General features: G+C 43.6%; 1 protein-coding gene across 2 annotated transcripts in view; it reads right to left on the minus strand.

The window, feature by feature from the left end:
• Positions 1 to 10152: 10152 nt before the first annotated feature.
• ptk7b (protein tyrosine kinase 7b) overlaps positions 10153 to 21846 on the minus strand; it is a 362591-nt gene continuing 350897 nt past the window's right edge. For both annotated transcript variants that reach the window (XM_078212160.1, XM_078212161.1), the window contains 2 exons: positions 15780 to 15958; positions 10153 to 11438 (listed from right to left, as the gene is read on the minus strand). In XM_078212160.1, the coding sequence (XP_078068286.1) occupies positions 11278 to 11438; positions 15780 to 15958 (340 nt within the window). In that variant the 3' untranslated portion in view covers positions 10153 to 11277. The remainder of the gene's footprint in view (positions 11439 to 15779; positions 15959 to 21846) is intronic.

Genomic DNA, 21846 nt, shown 5'->3' on the forward strand with positions numbered 1-21846 from the left:
TGAGCAGGGGAATGGTGATGGGGGACGGGTTATGAGCAGGGGAATGGTGATGGGGGACGGGTTATGAGCAGGGGAATGGTGATGGGGACGGGTTATGAGCAGGGGAATGGTGATGGGGGACGGGTTATGAGCAGGGGAATGGTGATGGGGGATGGGTTATGAGCAGGGGAATGGTGATGGGGGGGTATGAGCAGGGGAATGGTGATGGGTGGGTATGAGCAGGGGAATGGTGATGGGGGGATATGAGCAGGGGAATGGTGATGGGGGATGGGCATGGGCAGGGGAATGGTGATGGGGACGTGTTATGAGCAGGGGAATGGTGATGGGGCACGGGTTATGAGCCGGAGAATGGTGATGGGCGATGGGTATGAGCAGGGGAATGGTGATGGGGGATTTGAGCAGGGGAATGGTGATGGGGGTTATGAGCAGGGGAATGGTGATGGGGAGGGGTATGAGCAGGGGAATGGTGATGGGGGGGTATGAGCAGGGGAATGGTGATGGGGGGGATATGAGCAGGGGAATGGTGATGGGTGGGTATGAGCAGGGGAATGGTGATGGGGGATATGAGCAGGGGAATGGTGATGGGGGATGGGTATGAGCAGGGGAATGGTGATGGGGGGGTATGAGCAGGGGAATGGTGATGGGGGGATATGAGCAGGGGAATGGTGATGGGTGGGTATGAGCAGGGGAATGGTGATGGGGGATGGGTATGAGCAGGGGAATGGTGATGGGGGGGTATGAGCAGGGGAATGGTGATGGGTGGGTATGAGCAGGGGAATGGTGATGGGTGGGTATGAGCAGGGGAATGGTGATGGGGGGGGGGGTATGAGCAGGGGAATGGTGATGGGTGGGTATGAGCAGGGGAATGGTGATGGGGGGATATGAGCAGGGGAATGGTGATGGGGTATTTGAGCAGGAGAATGGTGATGGGTGGGTATGAGCAGGGCAATGGTAATGGGGGATTTGAGCAGGGGAATGGTGATGGGGTAGGATTATAAGCAGGGGAATGGTGATGGGGGATGGGCATGGGCAGGGGAATGGTGATGGGGACGGGTTATGAGCAGGGTAATGGTGATGGGGGACAGGTTATGAGCAGGGGAATGGTGATGAGGGACGGGTTATGAGCAGGGGAATGGTGATGGGGGACGGGTTATGAGCAGGGGAATGATGATGGGGGGCGGGTTATGAGCAGGGGAATCTTGATGGGGGACGGGGTATAAGCAGGGGAATGGTGATGGGGAGGGGTATAAGCAGGGGAATGGTGATGGGGGGCGGGTTATGAGCAGGGGAATGGTGATGGGGACGGGTTATGAGCAGGGGAATGGTGATGGGGGGCGGGTTATGAGCAGGGGAATGGTGATGGGGGACGGGTTATGAGCAGGGGAATGATGATGGGGGGATATGAGCAGGGGAATGGTGATGGGGGGCGGGTTATGAGCAGGGGAATGGTGATGGGGGACGGGGTATAAGCAGGGGAATGGTGATGGGGAGGGGTATAAGCAGGGGAATGGTGATGGGGGGCGGGTTATGAGCAGGGGAATGGTGATGGGGACGGGTTATGAGCAGGGGAATGGTGATGGGGGACGGGTTATGAGCAGGGGAATGGTGATGGGGTTGTGAGCAGGGGAATGGTGATGGGGGGATATGAGCAGGGAAATGGTGATGGAGGGGTTTGAGCTGGGGAATGGTGACGGAGATAGGTTATGAACAGTATGAGTTGTTGGGGAACAATCCAACTTGTTGCAGGTTTTATTGGGAGAAAGCAGTGTCTGATTTTGTTGAAATTGGGCAGAATTGACGGTGAAGGTTATCGTAATGTACAAAATACTGGCAAGCAGGGTAGGTAAATAGACAGATTGGAATTAAACAGGTTTAAACGGAGATCATATGAGCTGCCAGTATCACATGGTGAGGGATAAAACCCCCTATAAGGCAGCACGGCGGCACAATGGCGGCACTACTACCTCACAGCGCCAGAGAGCTGGGTTCAATGGGTTCAATGGCTTGGGTCACTGTCTGTGCGGAGTTTGCACGTTCTCCTTGTGGGTTTCCTCCGGGTGCTCTGGCTTACACCCACAGTGCTGGTTAGGTTGATTGGGTACATTGAAGGAGAATTTATCATGGCCAAACAGGCACCGGAGTGTGGCAATGAGGGGATTTTCACAGTAACTTCATTGCAGTGTTAATGTGAGCTTACATGTGACACTAATACATAAACTTTAAAACTATTTCAGTCCCAGTGTTCACATACATACATACACGCAGCAGAAATCATTGGGTGGTGGTCAGGAGCATGAATCCTGGCCGATCTGCTTTCCTTCTAAGCACAAGCTCTGTTCTTGGTAAGTTAATTTTACAAGATCAAACAGGATATCAAGAAATCTCCCAGATTTGCTCGACTAATTTCTTTCCTAGACCTTAAAACTGCAGCACTCACCACCTTTTACATTGCTGCCTTTGTTTAGACTGTTGAAATCTATGCTGGATATTGTCATTATTAGACCGTGAATCATCTAATTTTCTGTCCTATTCTTCTCAAACCTTGCTGTCATCCTTCAATTTGTGGCTTGAGGCCCTTCACCTGGATCACGGCATCAGGATATTTCAAACTAGCAATTAAATACTCTTAAAACATAGTCACTGTTGTAATGCAGGGAAACACAGCTCCTAACAAACTGGCAAGTTTAGGGCCAGTTATAGATGGCAGAGGGAAGTTATGTGTGGAACCGGAGGAGATTGGTGAAGCATTGAACCAATATTTCTCTTCGGTGTTCACGCAAGGGGACATGAATATAGCTGAGGAGGACACTGGGTTGCAAGGGAGTAGAATAGACAGTATTACAGTTGATAAGGAGGATGTGCAGGATATTCTGGAGGGTCTGAAAATAGATAAATCCCCTGGTCCGGATGGGATTTATCCAAGGATTCTCTGGGAGGCAAGAGAAGTGATTGCAGAGCCTCTGGCTCTGATCTTCAGGTCGTCGTTGGCCTCTGGTATAGTACCAGAAGATTGGAGGTTAGCGAATGTTGTCCCATTGTTTAAGAAGGGGAACAGAGACTTCCCCGGGAATTATAGACCGGTGAGTCTCACTTCTGTTGTCGGCAAGATGTTGGAAAAAATTATAAGGGATAGGATTTATAGTTATTTGGAGAGTAATGAATTGATAGGTGATAGTCAGCATGGTTTTGTGGCAGGTAGGTCGTGCCTTACTAACCTTATTGAGTTTTTTGAGAAAGTGACCAAGGAGGTGGATGGGGGCAAGGCAGTGGACGTGGTATATATGGATTTTAGTAAGGCGTTTGATAAGGTTCACCATGGTAGGCTTCTGCAGAAAATGCAGATGTATGGGATTGGGGGTGATCTAGGAAATTGGACCAGGAATTGGCTAGCGGATAGGAAACAGAGGGTGGTGGTTGATAGTAAATATTCATCATGGAGTGCGGTTACAAGTGGTGTACCTCAGGGATCTGTTTTGGGGCCACTGCTGTTTGTAATATTTATTAATGATCTGGATGAGGGTATAGTTGGGTGGATTAGCAAATTTGCTGATGACACCAAAGTCGGTGGTGTGGTAGACAGTGAGGAAGGGTGTCGTAGTTTGCAGGAAGACTTAGACAGGTTGCAAAGTTGGGCCGAGAGGTGGCGGATGGAGTTTAATGCGGAGAAGTGTGAGGTAATTCACTTTGGTAGGAATAACAGATGTGTTGAGTATAGGGCTAACGGGAGGACTTTGAATAGTGTGGAGGAGCAGAGGGATCTAGGTGTATGTGTGCATAGATCCCTGAAAGTTGGGAATCAAGTAGATAAGGTTGTTAAGAAGGCATATGGTGTCTTGGCGTTTATTGGTAGGGGGATTGAATTTAGGAGTCGTAGCGTTATGTTGCAACTGTACACAACTCTGGTGCGGCCGCACTTGGAGTACTGTGTGCAGTTCTGGTCCCCACATTACAGGAAGGATGTGGAGGCTTTGGAGAGGGTGCAGAGGAGGTTTACCAGGATGTTGCCTGGTATGGAGGGGAGATCCTATGAGGAGAGGCTGAGGGATTTGGGATTGTTTTCGCTGGAAAGGCGGCGGCTAAGAGGGGATCTTATTGAAACATATAAGATGATTAGAGGTTTAGATAGGGTGGATAGTGATAGCCTTTTTCCTCAGATGGAGAAATCCAGCACGAGGGGGCATGGCTTTAAATTGAGGGGGGGTAGTTATAGAACCGATGTCAGGGGTAGGTTCTTTACCCAGAGGGTGGTGAGGGATTGGAATGCCCTGCCAGCATCAGTAGTAAATGCGCCTAGTTTGGGGGCGTTTAAGAGATCCGTAGATAGGTTCATGGACGAAAAGAAATTGGTTTAGGTTGGAGGGTCACAGTTTTTTTTTTAACTGGTCGGTGCAACATCGTGGGCCGAAGGGCCTGTTCTGCGCTGTAATGTTCTATGTTCTATGTTCTAACCTGCACATAGCAATTTGGTGACTGTCCGACAATAGTTCAAATAGACAGAAGCCACAGCCCAGCAGCCTTACAGCAAAATACTCTTGAGTATAAGTAAGATATAGAGTGTAACTTCCTGGCACATTTCAGTGACATTAACTTAATATGCTTAAGGATATGCCAAAAATCCATTTCCTAACAGAGTAACACTACACACATCACAGATATGAGGGGGCAAAGAGAAACTGGGGCAATGCTATGGAATGGGACAAAAAGCAATTCAGAGATTATATGAGATGGCATCATTCAAAGAAGATTGACAGAAGCAGAGAAGTTGCTCATGCTGTTATAATGAAACAGCTGTATAAGAGTTTCAGTTAACACGAACAACAAATGGGCCTCGATCTCCTAGTCAGTCACCACTCCCAGCACAGCTGGTGAAACACATTCATACAGCAGGTTGGATACTTACGTCCTGAGCAACAGGGTTTGACACACACTGACATATGTCCTACACACTGTTCCCACTGTGCGCATGCCTACTCACACACACTGTTGGATGGGTATAAGCAGAAAAGCATCTTTAAAACCATTTGTGGCACATCCATTCAGGAAGGTCTGTGGCTTTGATCTTAAACCAGAGACTCCTATTCAGTAAAGACTCAAAAAAGGCTCAGAACCGTTATTATTGGCTCTGTTGGTAGATCATGGGCCAAAACGTTTTAAAAACTGCACGAGGAAAAATACATTTATTTTGCACTTTATCACACTTCAGAAACAACCTAAAGTATTTCACCGTATTTTTGGATTACCCACCATTTGAATGGAGGGGTAGACACAGTTTCTGTTGCCCCATAACTTTATTTAAAGGAGTGCAGCACTGAGACCTGGGGCAACATTTCCCCCTCACAACATCTGGAATTCATAAAACAGCATTGCTGGGTGGTTATTGCTGTTCACACCCCAGCACCTGTGAACCTTTCACTGGGATTTAGTGAAACTAAATAGATCCCAGTTTTGGTTGGAAGGAATTAATGGATATAGCTCCATTTACACGAGAGTTATTTCCAAAACATTACCTAATGATTGCGCTAATATCTTTCTGTATTGGAAATTGGTATACAGGACACGTAACACATCTCTGTTGCTTGACTCTAACCATGTGTTCCCTGGGCATGATAGATCTTTGTGCAGAGAATCCCCAACTCTATCCTGCTGATGAAACAAGCAGCCTTGTGTCTAGAGAATAGGGAGGGCAAGGGGGAGGCTTAAAGCGCTGAAATGTACTCAGGTCCTGTGTGTGCACAACTCTTACTGTTCTGTCCTCTGGGATTAGCTCCAGAATGGCCCCTTCATTCCCATGCTTACTCTATTCCAGCAGTAGGGCCCAGATCCCCCGAGTAAATCGTCTAGTTTTTAGATAATTCCAGTTTTTGCAGTCAGATTTTGAATTATGTATCCCTATCCTACCTCTTCTCAATGACATACAGATATCACACAGAGCAATGTTTTCCAATAGGATTTCAATGTTTGACAAACTTGTGGTGACCAGGTCACCAAATTCACCTTGATACAAAATATATTAAACAAGATATTTAAATAATCTTTTGAAAATAGATTTGAAGTTTTAAACCACCAATTGAGAGCAATACACATTCTGTCAGAGACAGATCAGCTTCATACAGGTTTTGCAAGTCAACTGTTCTGTTAAGCAAGCCTGCTGTGTACACTCTCAAAGGGTGGTGACAATCTGTTAACTGAAGTGTTCTCTTACAGTGTTCCAGTTTATTTCAAACTAACAAATTTCTTCAGGAGCTAACTGTCTCTAGCAAAACTGATATCTTAGGAGATGCAGAAAGGTTAAAGAATCAACAGATGTGTGTGTCTTGGCTTTTGCACTCTGACTCTTGCCTTGTTTCTCCTCTGTTCTCTGCCATTTCAGAGCATAGCATCTGGACAATTGCTTGTAATCTCTTTCTTTATGCCAGGGAGACCATAGTGGTAATGTCAATAGATTAGAAATACAAATACAGAGCCACAGGCTGATGCCCTGGAGACATAATGTCAAATCCCACCACGGTGTGAGGAAAAATAAGTGTTCTTAATTTTTGCAATACCAATGTCATATGCTGGGAAACAAGCTTGTTTGTCAGTTGGTGCACTAGTTTAATTAAATTGAAGATAGTTGGACTGCAAAAGTCAAAACATCAATGAAGGAGGTGGGAAGGCAAATGGTTGAAATGGTAATGAACATGGCACCAGGGAAGCAGCTTGACTCGGAATTTAAATTAGGCAGATAAGAGAAGTGATTTTAAAATTGACTGTTGGAATTCAAAAGAAACATATACAATTGGGTGATTGTTCATATGTGAGGTAAAATAGTAATACAAGTTTACTTTATATAGTAGCCATAAAATGTTTTAAAATGTTTTGGATTAACTTCCAAGGGACTGTGGAAGATTAAAGCGAAAAACATATTTAAAGTGAGACTGCAGGCTGTTGAGTAATGGCTGTGAGATCTTAAATCAAGACAGTATATGCTAAAGCCAGACCTGTTAACCCCAGTTTTGCTACCGCCCTCAGAGAGGACAGCCTATGTGTGATTGCCTCCAGAGCGGCAGGGCATTGTATAATGTTACTGGAAGTTTTATAGATTAGAAAATCTATTAAAAAGGTTTTAGCTCAGTTTATTTAAGTCAATGTTTTGTAAGAAATGTTGGTAAAAGGACTTGACTGTGTAAAAATGTTCTTATGCCTTTACCATGAACGAAGAAAAGTACAGCACAGGAACAGGCCCTTTGGCCCTCCAAGCCTGTGCCAACAACTATTAACTTTTTTTCCTTTAATTTATATATTTAAATGTAATATTTAAAATAATCACAAGTGGTCTAGGTTTAATTATCTTCACTTCAGAAACCTCCTAATATACAAATTTCAAACTGCAGTGGGAGCTTGTTTCAAGCATTCCTTTGGGATTTGGGCAACTGGGCACACCAAGATTGGTGGAGTAGTGGATGAGGTGGAGGGCTGTTGTAGGCTGCAAAGAGACATAGATAGGATGCAAAGCTGGGCTGAAAAATGGCAAATGGAGTTTAACCCTGATAAATGTGAGGTGATTCATTTTGGTAGGACTAATTTAAATGTGGATTACAGGGTCAAAGGTAGGGTTCTGAAGACTGTGGAGGAACAGTGAGATCTTGGGGTCCATATCCACAGATCTCTAAAGGTTGCCACTCAAGTGGATAGAGCTGTGAAGAAGGCCTATAGTGTGTTAGCTTTTATTAACAGGGGATTGGAGTTTAAGAGCCGTGGGGTTATGCTGCAACTGTACAGGACCTTGGTGAGACCACATTTGGAATAGTGTGTGCACTATAAGAAGGATGTGGAAGCGCTGGAAAGAGTGCAGAGGAGATTTACCAGGATGCTGCCTGGTTTGGAGGGTAGGTCTTATGAGGAAAGGTTGAGGGAGCTAGGGCTGTTCTCTTTGGAGCGGAGGAGGCTGAGGGGAGACTTAATAGAGGTTTATAAAATGATGAAGGGGATAGCTAGAGTGAACGTTCAAAGACTATTTCCTCGGGTGGATGGAGCTATTACAAGGGGGCATAACTATAGGGTTCGTGGTGGGAGATATAGGAAGGATATCAGAGGTAGGTTCTTTACGCAGAGAGTGGTTGGGGTGTGGAATGGACTGCCTGCAGTGATAGTGGAGTCAGACACTTTAGGAACATTTAAGCGGTTATTGGATAGGCACATGGAGCACACCAGGATGATGGGGAGTGGGATAGCTTGATCTTGGTTTCAGATAAAGCTCAGCACAACATCGTGGGCCGAAGGGCCTGTTCTGTGCTGTACTGTTCTATGTTCTACCATCTACCGTGCGATAACAATGGCATCCGGCGGAATTTAAATTCAATTAATAAAAGCTAGTCTCAGAAATGAAACTTGTCCTAAAAACCCATCTGGTTTATTAATGCCCATAAGGAAATTTGCCGTCCTAACCTGGTCAGGCCTGATGGGAACAAATGGTAGCAACACATAAACCCCAATTACTCTTTTCAATAAATAAAGGCTGAACACATTTCGCTGCATCATCCAGCTTGCCAGAACTGCACTTTTCAACCTCACTGACAGCCAAGTAATGCTGCAGCTCACAGCTCAACCATTTTTCAAAAATTGCCAACTACCAGCTAAACAAAACCAAGTAACAATTAGCACCTCCTATCTCATGAGATTTCCCAAGAAAATTGAAAGCAATGGGGACTGATGTCCATCAAAAGACAAGCCTGCTTCCACAGTGCTTCACCAAGTGGCCCCACAGATCCAAATGCATTATGATTTCAGAGGCACCCAGCGAGAACAGGAACAGAGAAGGTAACAGACGGTGGACTATTTTTCTTGTTTCATTGGGAAAGTGACCCTTCAGCTTCAAATCCACCAAACTGACTTACACCCTGATAAACAGATGGGTGCTCCTGTTTTAACAACAACATGGTTGATTCTTTCTTGCTCAATTAGGGATGGACAACAAATAGAGCCAACAAGAAGACAGATCACACAGTACCATGTCCAATCGCTTTCAGTACTGTAACACAGATAATACAAAGGGCAACCATCAGCCTCTTTCAACTGCAGAGCACAGAAGTCACAGGACTACATCTAACCTTCCCTTGCCATACAGCTAGCATCTGGTTATGTCTAGCATCTCCACTGTGACACTGATTGCCATGAGTGATACAATACCACATATTTAGCTGTGTCAGCTGTGGTAGACTTTGTGCTCCAAGTCAGAACATTATAGGTTCAAGTCCTACCCCAGAACTTGAGTGCAAAAATCAAGGCTAATCCTCCAGTGCAGTTTTGAAGGAGTATTGAGCTGTTGTAGATGCTGTCTTTCAGCTGAGACATTAGACAGACTCCATCCACCCTCCCAGGGGAATGCAAAAGACCCTATGGCACTATTTCTAGAAGAAGCAGAAGGGTTATTCTCCCCCCAGTGTTCTGACTAATGTTTATCACCGGAACAGACCATCAGGCGATTATCATATCGCTGCTTGTGGGAGTTCATTGTGTGCAAATTGGCTGCCATGTTTCCTCCAGTGACTACATTTCACAAGTACTTCTGTGCACCATTTTGTGACAACCTATGGTTGTGAAAGATGCTATGTAAATACGAGTCTTTGTTCCTCAATAATAAAGGGATAATACTGCAGATGCCGTAAATCTGAAATAAAAACAAGCTGTTAGAAAATCTCATCAGGTCTGGCAGCATCTGTGGAGCGAGGTACAGTTAACGTTTCACATCCCTGGACTCCTCTTCAGACTTTTCCTTGTTTTCTTCCTTTTACACAGGATGATCAGCCCTGTGATATAGATATTCCCAATGGATTAATTCAGCCTCTTCTCCCCAGTACAACTGGTTAACGTCTCTAAAACAGATTATCTGATCATTATCACATTACCATTTGTGGATGCTTGCTGTTCTCAAATTGGCTGCTCACATAACATATATTTCTCTTTTTGATGCTATGTGCAGTGCTATGTCCAATCGCTCCTCTATAACCCATATTGCAACATGGCCATGTCCAGCACTTACCCAGTGGCGCACATATGTCTAGCCTCTCTCAGAGCTGACACACGGCCATGTCTAGTTTTTCTCCTCTCCTTGTGACTTACTGACAGTGATGCAAAACTCAAATGGTAGAAATCTATGGACAGAAATGAAATGACATACCAGAAAGTGTGAACTTTATTGACAGCAGCATGTAAAAATAACAGATATAAAACCAAACGCACAAGCCAAATATGAACTAAATATCTACGTTTTATGCAAATTAAAAAAACTAACATTTCAGCCAAAGTTTAATTTCCACACTTAATACAAAAATGAAAAACTTGATAAAAAAGTTTTTTAAAAGAATTATAAAATCAGGATCTTGCATTTCATTACAGTTTTGAAAATTGATAACAGTTCCTTCATACGCCAGGCACTTGGTTCAATACAGGTTTGCCTATATGCAATGCCAGTTTAACCACTGGCTTTCGATATAGTATTTTTGATTGTAAATATATGTTTAACGGTTAACATACATAAAATAAACTTTGTTTTTAAAGAAGGCAAATAAACAGTACCATACTGGAAAGACAAGATAATTGAGAACCTACTGAAATAAATAGACAGGTTTCTCCAGCTTCTTTCTACATTAAGCAATGTTGGTAGTGTTAGGTTGTGGTTTTCTACAGTATGTACAAGCTCCAGGCATGGAGACAACCTGAGATCATGCACCATTCGCCAGCAGGCCATGGTCCATTCAGATAGCCTGCAACTTCTCTCTGAACAGGATTAAATTTAAAAGATTGATTGTGCTTGGTCTCTTATTTTTTGAAATAAACAGTTTTAATGAAGCAAATTCATTCTACCCAGTAATCTGTTGAGAAGAGAAGCAAGCGCTGTATTCCAGATGAGCAGTTAGTGGAGTACTGTGATCATTTATTGCTCTTGGTCAATGCACAATAATCTGTAATGTCGCTCTCCACCTAACAAAGCCTCCCTGATGTATTTGGAGGTAATTATCTCAAACTCCATACTTGAGACACAAAAATCTTCCAGGAACACGTGGACAATGATAGCAGTGGGTGAAAGGCCTTGGAAACGACAATCTGTAGTGTTGAAATTAAGCCAAAAGGTCCCATGAAATTGAGATGCTCTATTCCTCAGATGAAATCATGAAAAAAACACAAAAAGTTACAATAAAACCGAGGAGACACAGCCAGCAGGCAAGCCCTGGATGGGATGCCGATCTTTCCTTGTTAAACATTGTACATGATTCTGGGAGCAGTCATTAATCCCCATCAGACTTTACTGTCAGCAGGCATTTCGCCCAGAGTGTTGACAATCTCACTGAAAGATGGACGGTCCTTGGGGCTTGCTGCCCAGCAATGCTGCATCAGTTTGTAGAGTTTAGATGGGCAGCCTTCAGGTGCAGAGTGTTTGATTTGACTGTTCTGCATGCCTGTAAGCGAAACACAAGTTCATCTTTATGTGTAAACATGTGTATCCTCACTCTCCCCATCCCACCATATACTGAAGTAGTGCAAGCTCCCACCACCAAATGGTTTCACCTTTTAAAGTGCAGGGAGGAAAGACATCACATATCTCCATCACATTCAAAGGGTTCAAGAAGAGAAGCTGGGAGTGATCCCATGTCTCCACCCCCCATCCCCCCCCCCCCCCCCCCCCCCCCACACACACACACACACACTTCTCCAGTGTCCTGGCCGAACTATCTTTCCATCAGGATAGATTACCTGATCAATATCACACTGCTGTTTGAGAGTTCTTGTTATGCGCAATTTGAATGCCACATTTCCTCACATTACAAAAGTACTAAATTAGTTAGAAAGTGCTTCGGAATGTCCTGAGATTATGAAAGATGCTTTAGAAATACAGAACTGTTTTGTTTTATTTTTATAAGCAGGGTGGGGAAATTGACCATCAGCATCTTTATTTCAATCTTTTAACCATCACTGCAAGGTGTGTCATCCAGTGTTCTTACTAAAAACAATTGATCACAGGACAGCACTGAGATCCAAACCTTCTCAACAACAGAACCACTTCTCATGGTTCAAACAGATTCTCGGTTCCATGGAAGTTTGGAGACAGACAAACATTGTCTCTGACTCTGGGCGGCATGGTGGCACAGTGGTTAGCACTGCTGCCTCACAGCGCCAGGGACCCAGGTTTGATTCCCGACTTTGGTCACTGTCCATGTGGAGTTTGCATGTTTTCCCCACGTCTGCGTGGGTTTCCTCCAGATGCTCCGGTTTCCTCCCACAGTCCAAAGATGTGCGGGTTAGGTGCATTGGCTATGTTAAATTTGTGTCCCAGGATGTGTAGGTTAGAGGGATTAGTCGGGTAAATGTGTGGAGTTGTAGGGATAGGGCCTGGGGTGGGATTGTTGTCGGTGCAGACTCAATGGGTCGAATGGCCTCCTTCTGCACTGTGGGGTTTCTATGACCTATGACTGTGGAACATATGCGTGAAATGAAACCAGTGCTTCCTACTTAGAACTGGAGACTGAGTGTGTCCACCTGTCAGATCATACAGCTGCAGTGCGGAGAAAGGGAATTCATCTTCGTGCATTTGTATATCTTTCAAATCATCAGTAGCTTGAAACAGAATTTGGTGGGGAGAGGAGAAGCGAAATTAAAAGGTCTTCCGGTTACTGGCAGAGCTAGCAACCAATTCTACAACAAGTGACATTAACAATATCCTCTAAGCAACGATCCGATAGGATTGGGAGATCTCCAGCATGTTCCTCCTGAAGGCACTGAGTGAGTTCTCATGTTTTGGATGGTGATGGAGATTTGTGTGTGCACACACACGCCATTGCAAAGTGATCTCAAGTGGGAACTCCGCCACCTAAGGAAACAGTCTTATAGTAGCACTCCCATTCCAGGCGAGATTATCTTATCAGACAGAAGGATTAAAATTAGACCTTCCTTTATTGATATGGCTCCATACCACACTGGGATGGGACATTTATACTGAGCCAGAGGGAATCAAAAAGCCCGTGTGTTGCTCTTTCCAGTTCATGTATTGCAGCTGAAACCATGCTTCAAATACATCATCCTCGGTACATTTTAAAATGTGCAAATCAAATGCACAAATATAATTGGAAAATGTGCAAGATAACGCTAGCCCTCACAAGCAGCAGCAATACCCCCAGCACTGGGAGGCAGGTTAATGGTAAATGGGCCTTAGTTAGTGAAGGACAAGCAATAGCACCATCTGGTGGCTCAGAATCCAATTAATTCCTGGAATATCAGTTGTACTTCATTCCAGGATCAGGACATAGCAATCCTCAAAAAATTAAAACTATACAGGAATAGGTTGAGCCCTAAAAGTTGACATAAAACATGTCCAACTAGTGCAGATGAACAAAGCTAATAAGACACTGAATAACAGTCAGAAGAGTGGAGCACAAGTCAGAGGAAGGAATAATCAAACGGTCAGTCACCACTTTGAGTACTGTGTCCAGTTGGTCACCAAGAAACAATGGAGACATGGGTGCTGAAGGCAGGGAAAAGACAGTGTGGAAAAATCTGAATCATAAAATTATAGCACAAGGAGACTATTTGACCAACAGTGTATATGCCATAAAGAATAGTGTATATGGTGTAAAGAATAGTGTATATGGTGTAAAGAATCGTGTATATGGTACAAAATAGTTATCTATCCAGTCACTAACCTGAAACATTAACTCTACTTCTCTGCTCATTTATACTGTTAAATGTGTTGAACATTTCCATCATTTTGTGTTCCTATTTTACTTAACATTTTTTTCTTTCATGGGATGTGGGTGTTGCTGGCAAGACCAGCATTCATTGCTCATTCTAAATTGCCCTCAAGACAGTGGTGGTGAGCCATCTTCTTGAATTGCTGCATTTCATGCAGTGTGGTAACCTTAATACATTGCTGTTTGAAAGGAAGTTTGAGGATTTTGACCCAGCGACAGTGTTTGAAAGACAATTTGGTGCAAGTCAAATGGTCTTTGGCTTGGAGAAGAACTTGTAGGAGCTGTTCCTATGCATCTGCTGCCTTTGGCCTTCTAGGTAGAAGAGCTTGCATGCTCTCGAAGGAGCCTTGACATATTACTGCAGTCTTTAGGTGGTACATACTACTGCCACTGTGCATTGATGGTCAGCTTGAATGGTGTGGAATTTCTTGAGTGTTAATATCGCACTCATCCAGGCAGGTGGACAGACTTGTACCTTGTAGATGGTGTGAAGGTTTGGGGGAGTTAGGAGATGAGTTACTCACCACAGAATTCCCAGCCTTTGACTTGCTCTTGTGGTTACAACGTCTATAATGCTGGCCCAGTTCAATTTCTGGTCAATGGTAACCCCCAGGATGTTGATGGTGGAGGAATTTAATGATGGAATGTTAAGTGGCAATAGTTAAGATTCCCAGGTGTTGGAAATAGTCACTACCAAGCACTTATATGGCATGAATGTTACTTGGCATATAATTAGTCCAGCCCTGAATGTTGGCCAGGTCCTGCAGCATGTGGGCATTCTCATCTTCATTAGTTGAAGGATAATGAATGGAACACAACATTGTGCAATCGTCAGTGTACATCTCCACTTCTGAACTTACGATGGAGGGAAGGTCATTGATAAAGCAGCTGAAGATGGTTGGACCGAGTATATTACCTGAGGTGTCCCAGGACTGAGATATTTGACAACCATTTTTCTTCATGAAAGTTATGGGTCCAGCCAGCGGAGAGTTCCACCCCCCCCACCACTCCCTCCCAAAATTCCCGTTAACCATCAGTTTACTCGGTATCCTTTTGTCACCTCGATTAAATGCTGCTTTGATGTCTAACATAAGCTTCCTATTTTGTTATCTTGCTTTGTATGCTTCTTGATATCCAGTAGCCTCTAGTTGTGAAGTCCAATCTTTATTCTTTGTGGGAATATATTTATTCTGAACCTTCACCTCTGATAGACAATATCTATCAAGCAGATATTGTCAGTACACATTTGCCAAATCACAACTTGGCTTGGTAAAATTGGGTGTTACCCATGTTATGACCAGCCCCAGGTGAGGTTCCCCAAAAGATGTCAACCTTGACAAGACAACCCTGCCCAGATTTATCGGCTGGGATAGACCAAATTGTTACAAATCCGGGTGAGGAGAAATGACTGCCTCTGTGTCTTCATTCAAACCTTCCTCTGCTGATAGAAAAAAGGTTCCCTTTCCCTTGGATATCCTTTCCAGACCCAATAGTTATGTTTAAAAATGAGCCAATTTATCCAGGCTTTCATGAAGAAAGATAGAATAAGCTGCTAAAAAGGTAAGGAGAAATGATAAAACACACACATCTACATTCTTTACTGCGTACAAACTAATTGCCTCGTTATCTACACAATGTCTATTGCACTTCAAAAGAAATTCATGAGTTAAGCAATGGTGGGGAGTGCTGCAAATTTGATAAGGTGCTACATAAATACAAGCTTTTTTTTAATTCGACCATGGTGTACATCACGCTAGAAGTGATCATCGGCTCATTGAAACATGTATACTTCTCACTGGACAGCAATCAGCTACAATTAGACTGAGCAGACTGAAACTCAAACCTTAGATTTTCTGGTCTACATATTTAAGTTAAATGCAGGTCTTCTGACATGCATACATGTGAAGCTTAAATCCACCTTCTCATTAATCCACACATGCCTCAAATTAGGATAGTAAATATTGATATTTCTGGTGTTCTAATCTGGCATCAGTGCGACAGTTAGGGTACACTTGAGGACGAGAACACTGGAACAAATAAAACCAACTTCAATACCTGTTAACACTTCGTCATCACTAAAGTTGGAAAATGGCAGCTCCCCCTGTGAGAAGACCTCCCACATCAGAACCCCAAAAGACCACACGTCAGACTTTGTGGAGAAATCATCCTCAAATATGGCCTCAGCTGGCATCCAACGGAGTGGAATCCATGCTTGATGGAAATGGTAATACTCACTGGTGAATAAGAGGCAGAACATTAGTGCACAATTCTATGAATAATTAAACTTGCAGTTATAAAGTATCAAAACATCTCAAAGCACTTCATACACTGAACTGCTTTTCGTGCTGGTTATGCAGACAAGTAGCTCCAAGAATCACCAGTAAAACTCTTTTTGGTATTTTCAGCTGAGGGAAGAATATTGGCCATGCCAACTGCTCTGCTCTGTAAAATGCCGCAGGACCTCCTGCATCCAGCTGAGACAATATTTTGATTGAAAAGCTTGGCCATAAGACAGCACGTGCTGCAGTTTTGGGAAATTTAACTGTTCATGTGTGGAACTTACATGGAGAAACTTAAGGGACAGGTTGTAGCATGACATTTGGGGAAATAAATAGTGATGTCTTGAGGAATATACATATTACAGCGAAGGAGGTGCTGGAAGTCTTAAAGCGCATCAAAGTAGATAAATCCCCGGAGACCTGATGAAGTGAATCCCAGGACGTTGTGGGAGGCTAGGGAGGAAATGGTGCATATCCTTGCAGAGATATTTGAATCACCAACAGCCACAGGTGAGGTACCTGAAGATTGGAGGGTGGCAAATGTTGTGCCTTTGTTTAAGAAGGGCTGCAGGGAAAAGCCTGGGAACTACAGGCCGGTGAGCCTCAGTGGTGGGTAAGTTGTTAGAAGGATCTACAGGCATTTAGAGAGGCAAGGACTGATTAGGAACAGTCAGCATGGCGTTGGGTGGAAAATCATGTCTCACAAATTTGATTGAGTTTTTTTGAAGGGGTAACCAAGAAAGTAGATGAGGGCAGTGCAATTGATGTTGTCTACATGGACTTTAGCAAGACCTTTGACAAGGTACCGCATGGTAGGTTTTTGCATAAGGGTAAATCTCACGGGATCTAGGGTGAGTTGGCCAATTGGATACAAAGTTGGCTTGATGACAGAAGACAAAGGGTGGTTGTAGAGGGTTGTTTTTCAAACTGGAGGCCTGTGACCAGCAGTGTGCCTCAGGGATCGGTGCAGGGTCCACTGTTACTTGTCATTTATATTAATGATTTGGATGAGAATTTAGGAGGCATGGTTAGTAAGTTTGCAGATGACTCTAAGGTTGGTGGCATTGTAGACAGTGAAGAAAGTTATCTCGGATTGCAACGGGATCTTGATCAATTGGGCCAGTGGGTTGATGAATGGCAGATGGAGTTTAATTTAGATAAATGTGAGGTGATGCATTTTGGTAGATCGAACCAGGGCAGGACTTACTAAGTTAATGGTAGGGTGTTGGGGAGAATTATAGAACAAAGATCAAGGGGTACATGTTCATAGCTCCTTGAAAGTGGAGTCACGGGGTGGGCAGGGTGGTGAAGAAGACATTCGACATGCTTGGTTTCATTGGTCAGAACATTGAATACAGGAATTGGAACATCTTGTTGAAGTTGTACAAGACATTAGTAAGGCAACACTTGGAATACTGTATACAGTTCTGGTCACCTTATTATAGAAAGGATATTATTAAACTAGAAAGAGTGCAGAAAAGATTTACTAGGATGCTACTAGGACTTGATGGCTTGAATTATAAGCAGAGGTTGGGTGGACTGGGACTTTTTTCCCTGGAGCGCAGGAGGCTTGGGGGTGATTCTATAGAGGTCTATAAAATAATGAGGGGCATAGATCAGTTAGATAGTCAACATCTTTTCCCAAAGGTTGTGGAGTCTAAAACTAGAGGGCATAAGTTTAAGGTGAGAGGGGAGAGATACAAAAGGGTCCAGAGAGGCAATCTTTTCACACAGAGGGTGAGGAGTGTCTAGAACAAGCTGCCAGAGGTAGTAGTGGAGCCATGTACAATTTTGTCCTTTAAAAAGCATGTAGACAGTTACATGGGTAAATGGGTATAAAAGGATATAGGCCAAGCGCAGGCAATTGGGACAAGCTTAGTGGTAGAAAAAAGAGCGGCATGGACAAGTTGGGCCGAAGGGTCTGTTTCCATGCTGTAAACCTCGATGACTCTATGATATTGAATTTTCAATGCATTCCAGAATGCCTCATTCCAAGTGATAAAGGTTTACAACAACAATAATATGCATTTACACAGCACTCTTAATGCTTTAAATGTCTCAGGGCAGCTCTCAGAAGTGTAATCAGAGAATTATTTTTCATTTTCCACCAATTCATATATGGAACTATTAGGGCATATGATCAAAAGTTTGGCCAAAGAGAGGGTTCTATAGGGGTATAGAGATAGGAGGGATGAAGCCATGGAGGGATTTGAAAACAAGGCAACAACATACAATAATAGTGTGATTTACATAAACTGTACATTAACTTTGAGCATGATTTGAGTGAATTTCTGCTTAAAGACACTTGGGATTTGAATCATACAGATCGGTTACATAGAACATAGAACAGTACAGCACAGTACAGGCCCTTCGGCCCTCGATGTTGTGCTGAGCTTTGTCCGAAACCAAGATCAAGCTATCCCATTCCCTATCATTCTGGTGTGCTCCATGTGCCTATCCAATAACCGCTTGATAGTTCCTAAAGTGTCCGACTCCACTGTCACAGCAGGCAGTCCATTCCACACCCCAACCACTCACTGAGTAAAGAACCTACCTCGGACATCCCTCCTATATCTCCCACCATGAACCTTATAGTTATGCCCCCTAGTAACAGCTACATCCACCCGAGAAAATAGTCTCTGAACGTTCACTCTATCTATCCCCCTCATCATCTTATAAACCTCTATTAAGTCGCCTCTCATCCACCTCCGCTCTAAAGAGAAAAGCCCTAGCTCCCTCAACCTTTCCTCATAAGACCTACCCTCCAAACCAGGCAGCATCCTGGTAAATCTCCTTTGCACTCTTTCCAATGCTTCCACGTCCTTCTTATAGTGAGGTGACCAGAACTGCACACAATATTCCAAATGTGGTCTCACCAAGGTCCTGTACAGTTGCAGCATAACCCCACGGCTCTTAAACTCCAACCCCCTGTTAATAAACGCTAACACACTATAGGCCTTCTTCACGGCTCTATCCACTTGAATGGCAACCTTCAGAGATCTGTGGATATGAACCCCAAGATCTCTCTGCTCCGCCACATTCCTCAGAACCCTGCCGTTGACCCTGTAATCCGCATTCAAATTTGTCCTTCCAAAATGAATCACTTCACATTTATCAGGGTTAAACTCCAACTGCCTTTTTTCGGCCCAGCTTTGCATCCTATCAATGTCTCTTTGCAGCCTACAACAGCCCTCCACCTCATCCACTACTCCACCAATCTTGGTGTCATCAGCAAATTTACTGACCCACCCTTCAGCCCCCTCCTCCAAGTCATTGATAAAAATCACAAATAGCAGAGGACCCAGCACTGATCCCTGTGGTACACCACTGGTAACTGGTCTCCAGTCTGAAAATTTTCCATTCACCACCTTCTGTCTTCTATGAGATAGCCAATTACTTTTCCAATCGGCCAAATTTCCCTCTATCCCACACCTCCTTACTTTCTTCATGAGCCGACCATGGGGAACCTTACCAAACGCCTTACTAAAGTCCATGTATATAACATCAACTGCTCTACCTTCATCTACACACTTAGTTACCTCCTCAAAGAATTCAATCAAATTTGTGAGGCAAGACTTCCCCTTCACGAATCCGTGTTGACTACCCCGGATTAAGCTGCAGATTAAGACTATTTAGGTTAGAGGAGGGGGGAGGGTGGGATACACTTCACGTGTAGTGTATCGGGTTTCCTCCCCGTTCAAATTTATTGGACAAAAACCTTCCCAGGCCTCTCCGCGGCCTACTTCCGGTTTCCTGTTGCACTGAAAAAAAAAACTCCGACAAAAAGTAAGGTAAAAAATCAAACTCTCTTACCCTCAGCTCTCCTCACACGAATCGCTCCCTCTCTGCTTGCTCCGGTCGAACAATGAGTATTGGTTGTAGAACAGCAGGAAGCTATTCAGCCTGCTAAGACTACACTGACTCTCTCCAAAGGCTATTTATATTTAGCTAGTTCCTCTCACCTGTTCTTTCCCCATAACCCTGCAAATTTTCTCTCCAGGTGCTTATTAAATTCCCTTTTCAAAGCCAATGCTGCAAGGCAGTAAATGAGAGAGCACACAGAAAAGTACACATCTGTACAAAGGCTGCTAAAAACAAGGAAATTCAGCTCCATCACACTCTCAAGATTGTGCATTCCAGATCCTAGCTACATTCTACGTAAGCAGATATTCCTCCAGTAAATGAAGTGCAGTGAACGGGACTGTAGTTTTACATAAAACTGTTTCAGGGATTGTAAAAAGGCCACTTGATCCACCAATGTCAATTTCTCCAACACAAAGTTTCATCCTGGTATCCAAACACAGCCAAATTTATTGCATTCAAAACGAGCAAGTCATGGGTGAGGAAAATATAAAATCCATGTGTTGCATCTACAACCAATCTGAGCTGTAAATGCAGTCTACTCAGATGAAGCCTAAAAAGGATCAAACAACTTCAATCTCAAAAGGAAGGAATATTCCTTAACAAGCACACCCTAATATGGCTATAATGCTAGATCAACAGCATCTAGCTCTGGTTTCTACAGCTATTTGCTGTCTGTTTGGGAAGAAGATGAAATTTAATAAAAAATTAGTTAACTTTTGTAAATTAAGTTTCTAAACCTAAGAATTTGTGCAAAATAAGATGAAATATAAAAGTTTTCTTTCAAAAAATGAATATACTGAAAACACTCGGTTGCAGAAAGTGCATTTCCAGCTTCCAAAATCATATCTCCTGTCAAAGGGTGCCCCCTGGTGGAAGTTAGGGTCAGACCGGAAGATTCAGCATTACACACACACACGCACCCTCATATTTACAAAGCTAAAGCCGCCATAGTCCCAGGTGACAATAGGCTGCTCTCCCCTTTGAGGGGGAGAGCTGACTGGTGGTGATTTAACCTGAGGATCACCACAACTCAGGTGAGGGGCAATGTTGAAAATGCAGGGCCTTCCTGTTGATTCAGGAATTGAACATGCATAGTTGGCTCACTCTGCATCAACAACCAGCCGTCCAGCCAACTGAACTGTCCGGCTCTCTACTTAGTTTGTGAGTGAAAACGTGGTTCGGAAACAACTGTGTTTAACTTAAATGAAGAAAATTACAATGAAATGTGGATAGAGTTAGCTAAAGTGGACTGGATGGATAAATTAGCAGGAAAGACAGTCAGCAAGCAGTGGTAGGCATTTAAAGAGATAATTCATGACTCTCAGCAAAAATATATCCCAGTAAGGAAGAAAGATTTTAAGAGTGGGATAAGCCAACCATGGCTAACCAAGGAAGCTGAGAGCATTAAGTTGAAAGAAAAAGCATTTAAGGAGGCAAATGTCAGTGATAGCCTTGAATACTGGGATGAATTCTGATTCCAGCAAAGGAGGACAACAAAGAAAATAAGGTGAGAGAAGGTAAACTATGAGGGCAACATAGCGAGAAATATAAAAACTGACAATAAGAGCTTCTTTAAATATATAAAAAGGAAGAGAGTGGTCAAAGTGAATATAGGCCTCTTCGAAAATGAATCTGTGGAGATGGTTATGGGGAACAAGAAAATGGCAGAAGAGTTAAACAAAAATTTTGCTTCAGTCTTCATGATGGAAGATACTTTGAGCATCCCATTAATATTAAAGGATACAGGGGGGGAATTAAGTACCATCACCATCAATAGAGAAGTGGCATTTGACCATCTAATGGGGCTAATGGCACTGGTGGCTTGCATTCTTGGATCCTAAAAGAAATAGCTACCGAGACATTGGATGCATTGGTTGTAATTTTCCAAAAATTCTTAGGTTCTGGAGAAGCAGCGGAGCATTGAAAAACAGCCAATGCGACACCCCTATTCAAAAAGGGAGGGAGGCAAAAAGCAGGGA

This window comes from Mustelus asterias, chromosome 5 (genome assembly GCF_964213995.1).
Source record: "Mustelus asterias chromosome 5, sMusAst1.hap1.1, whole genome shotgun sequence".
Lineage (NCBI taxonomy): Eukaryota > Metazoa > Chordata > Chondrichthyes > Carcharhiniformes > Triakidae > Mustelus > Mustelus asterias.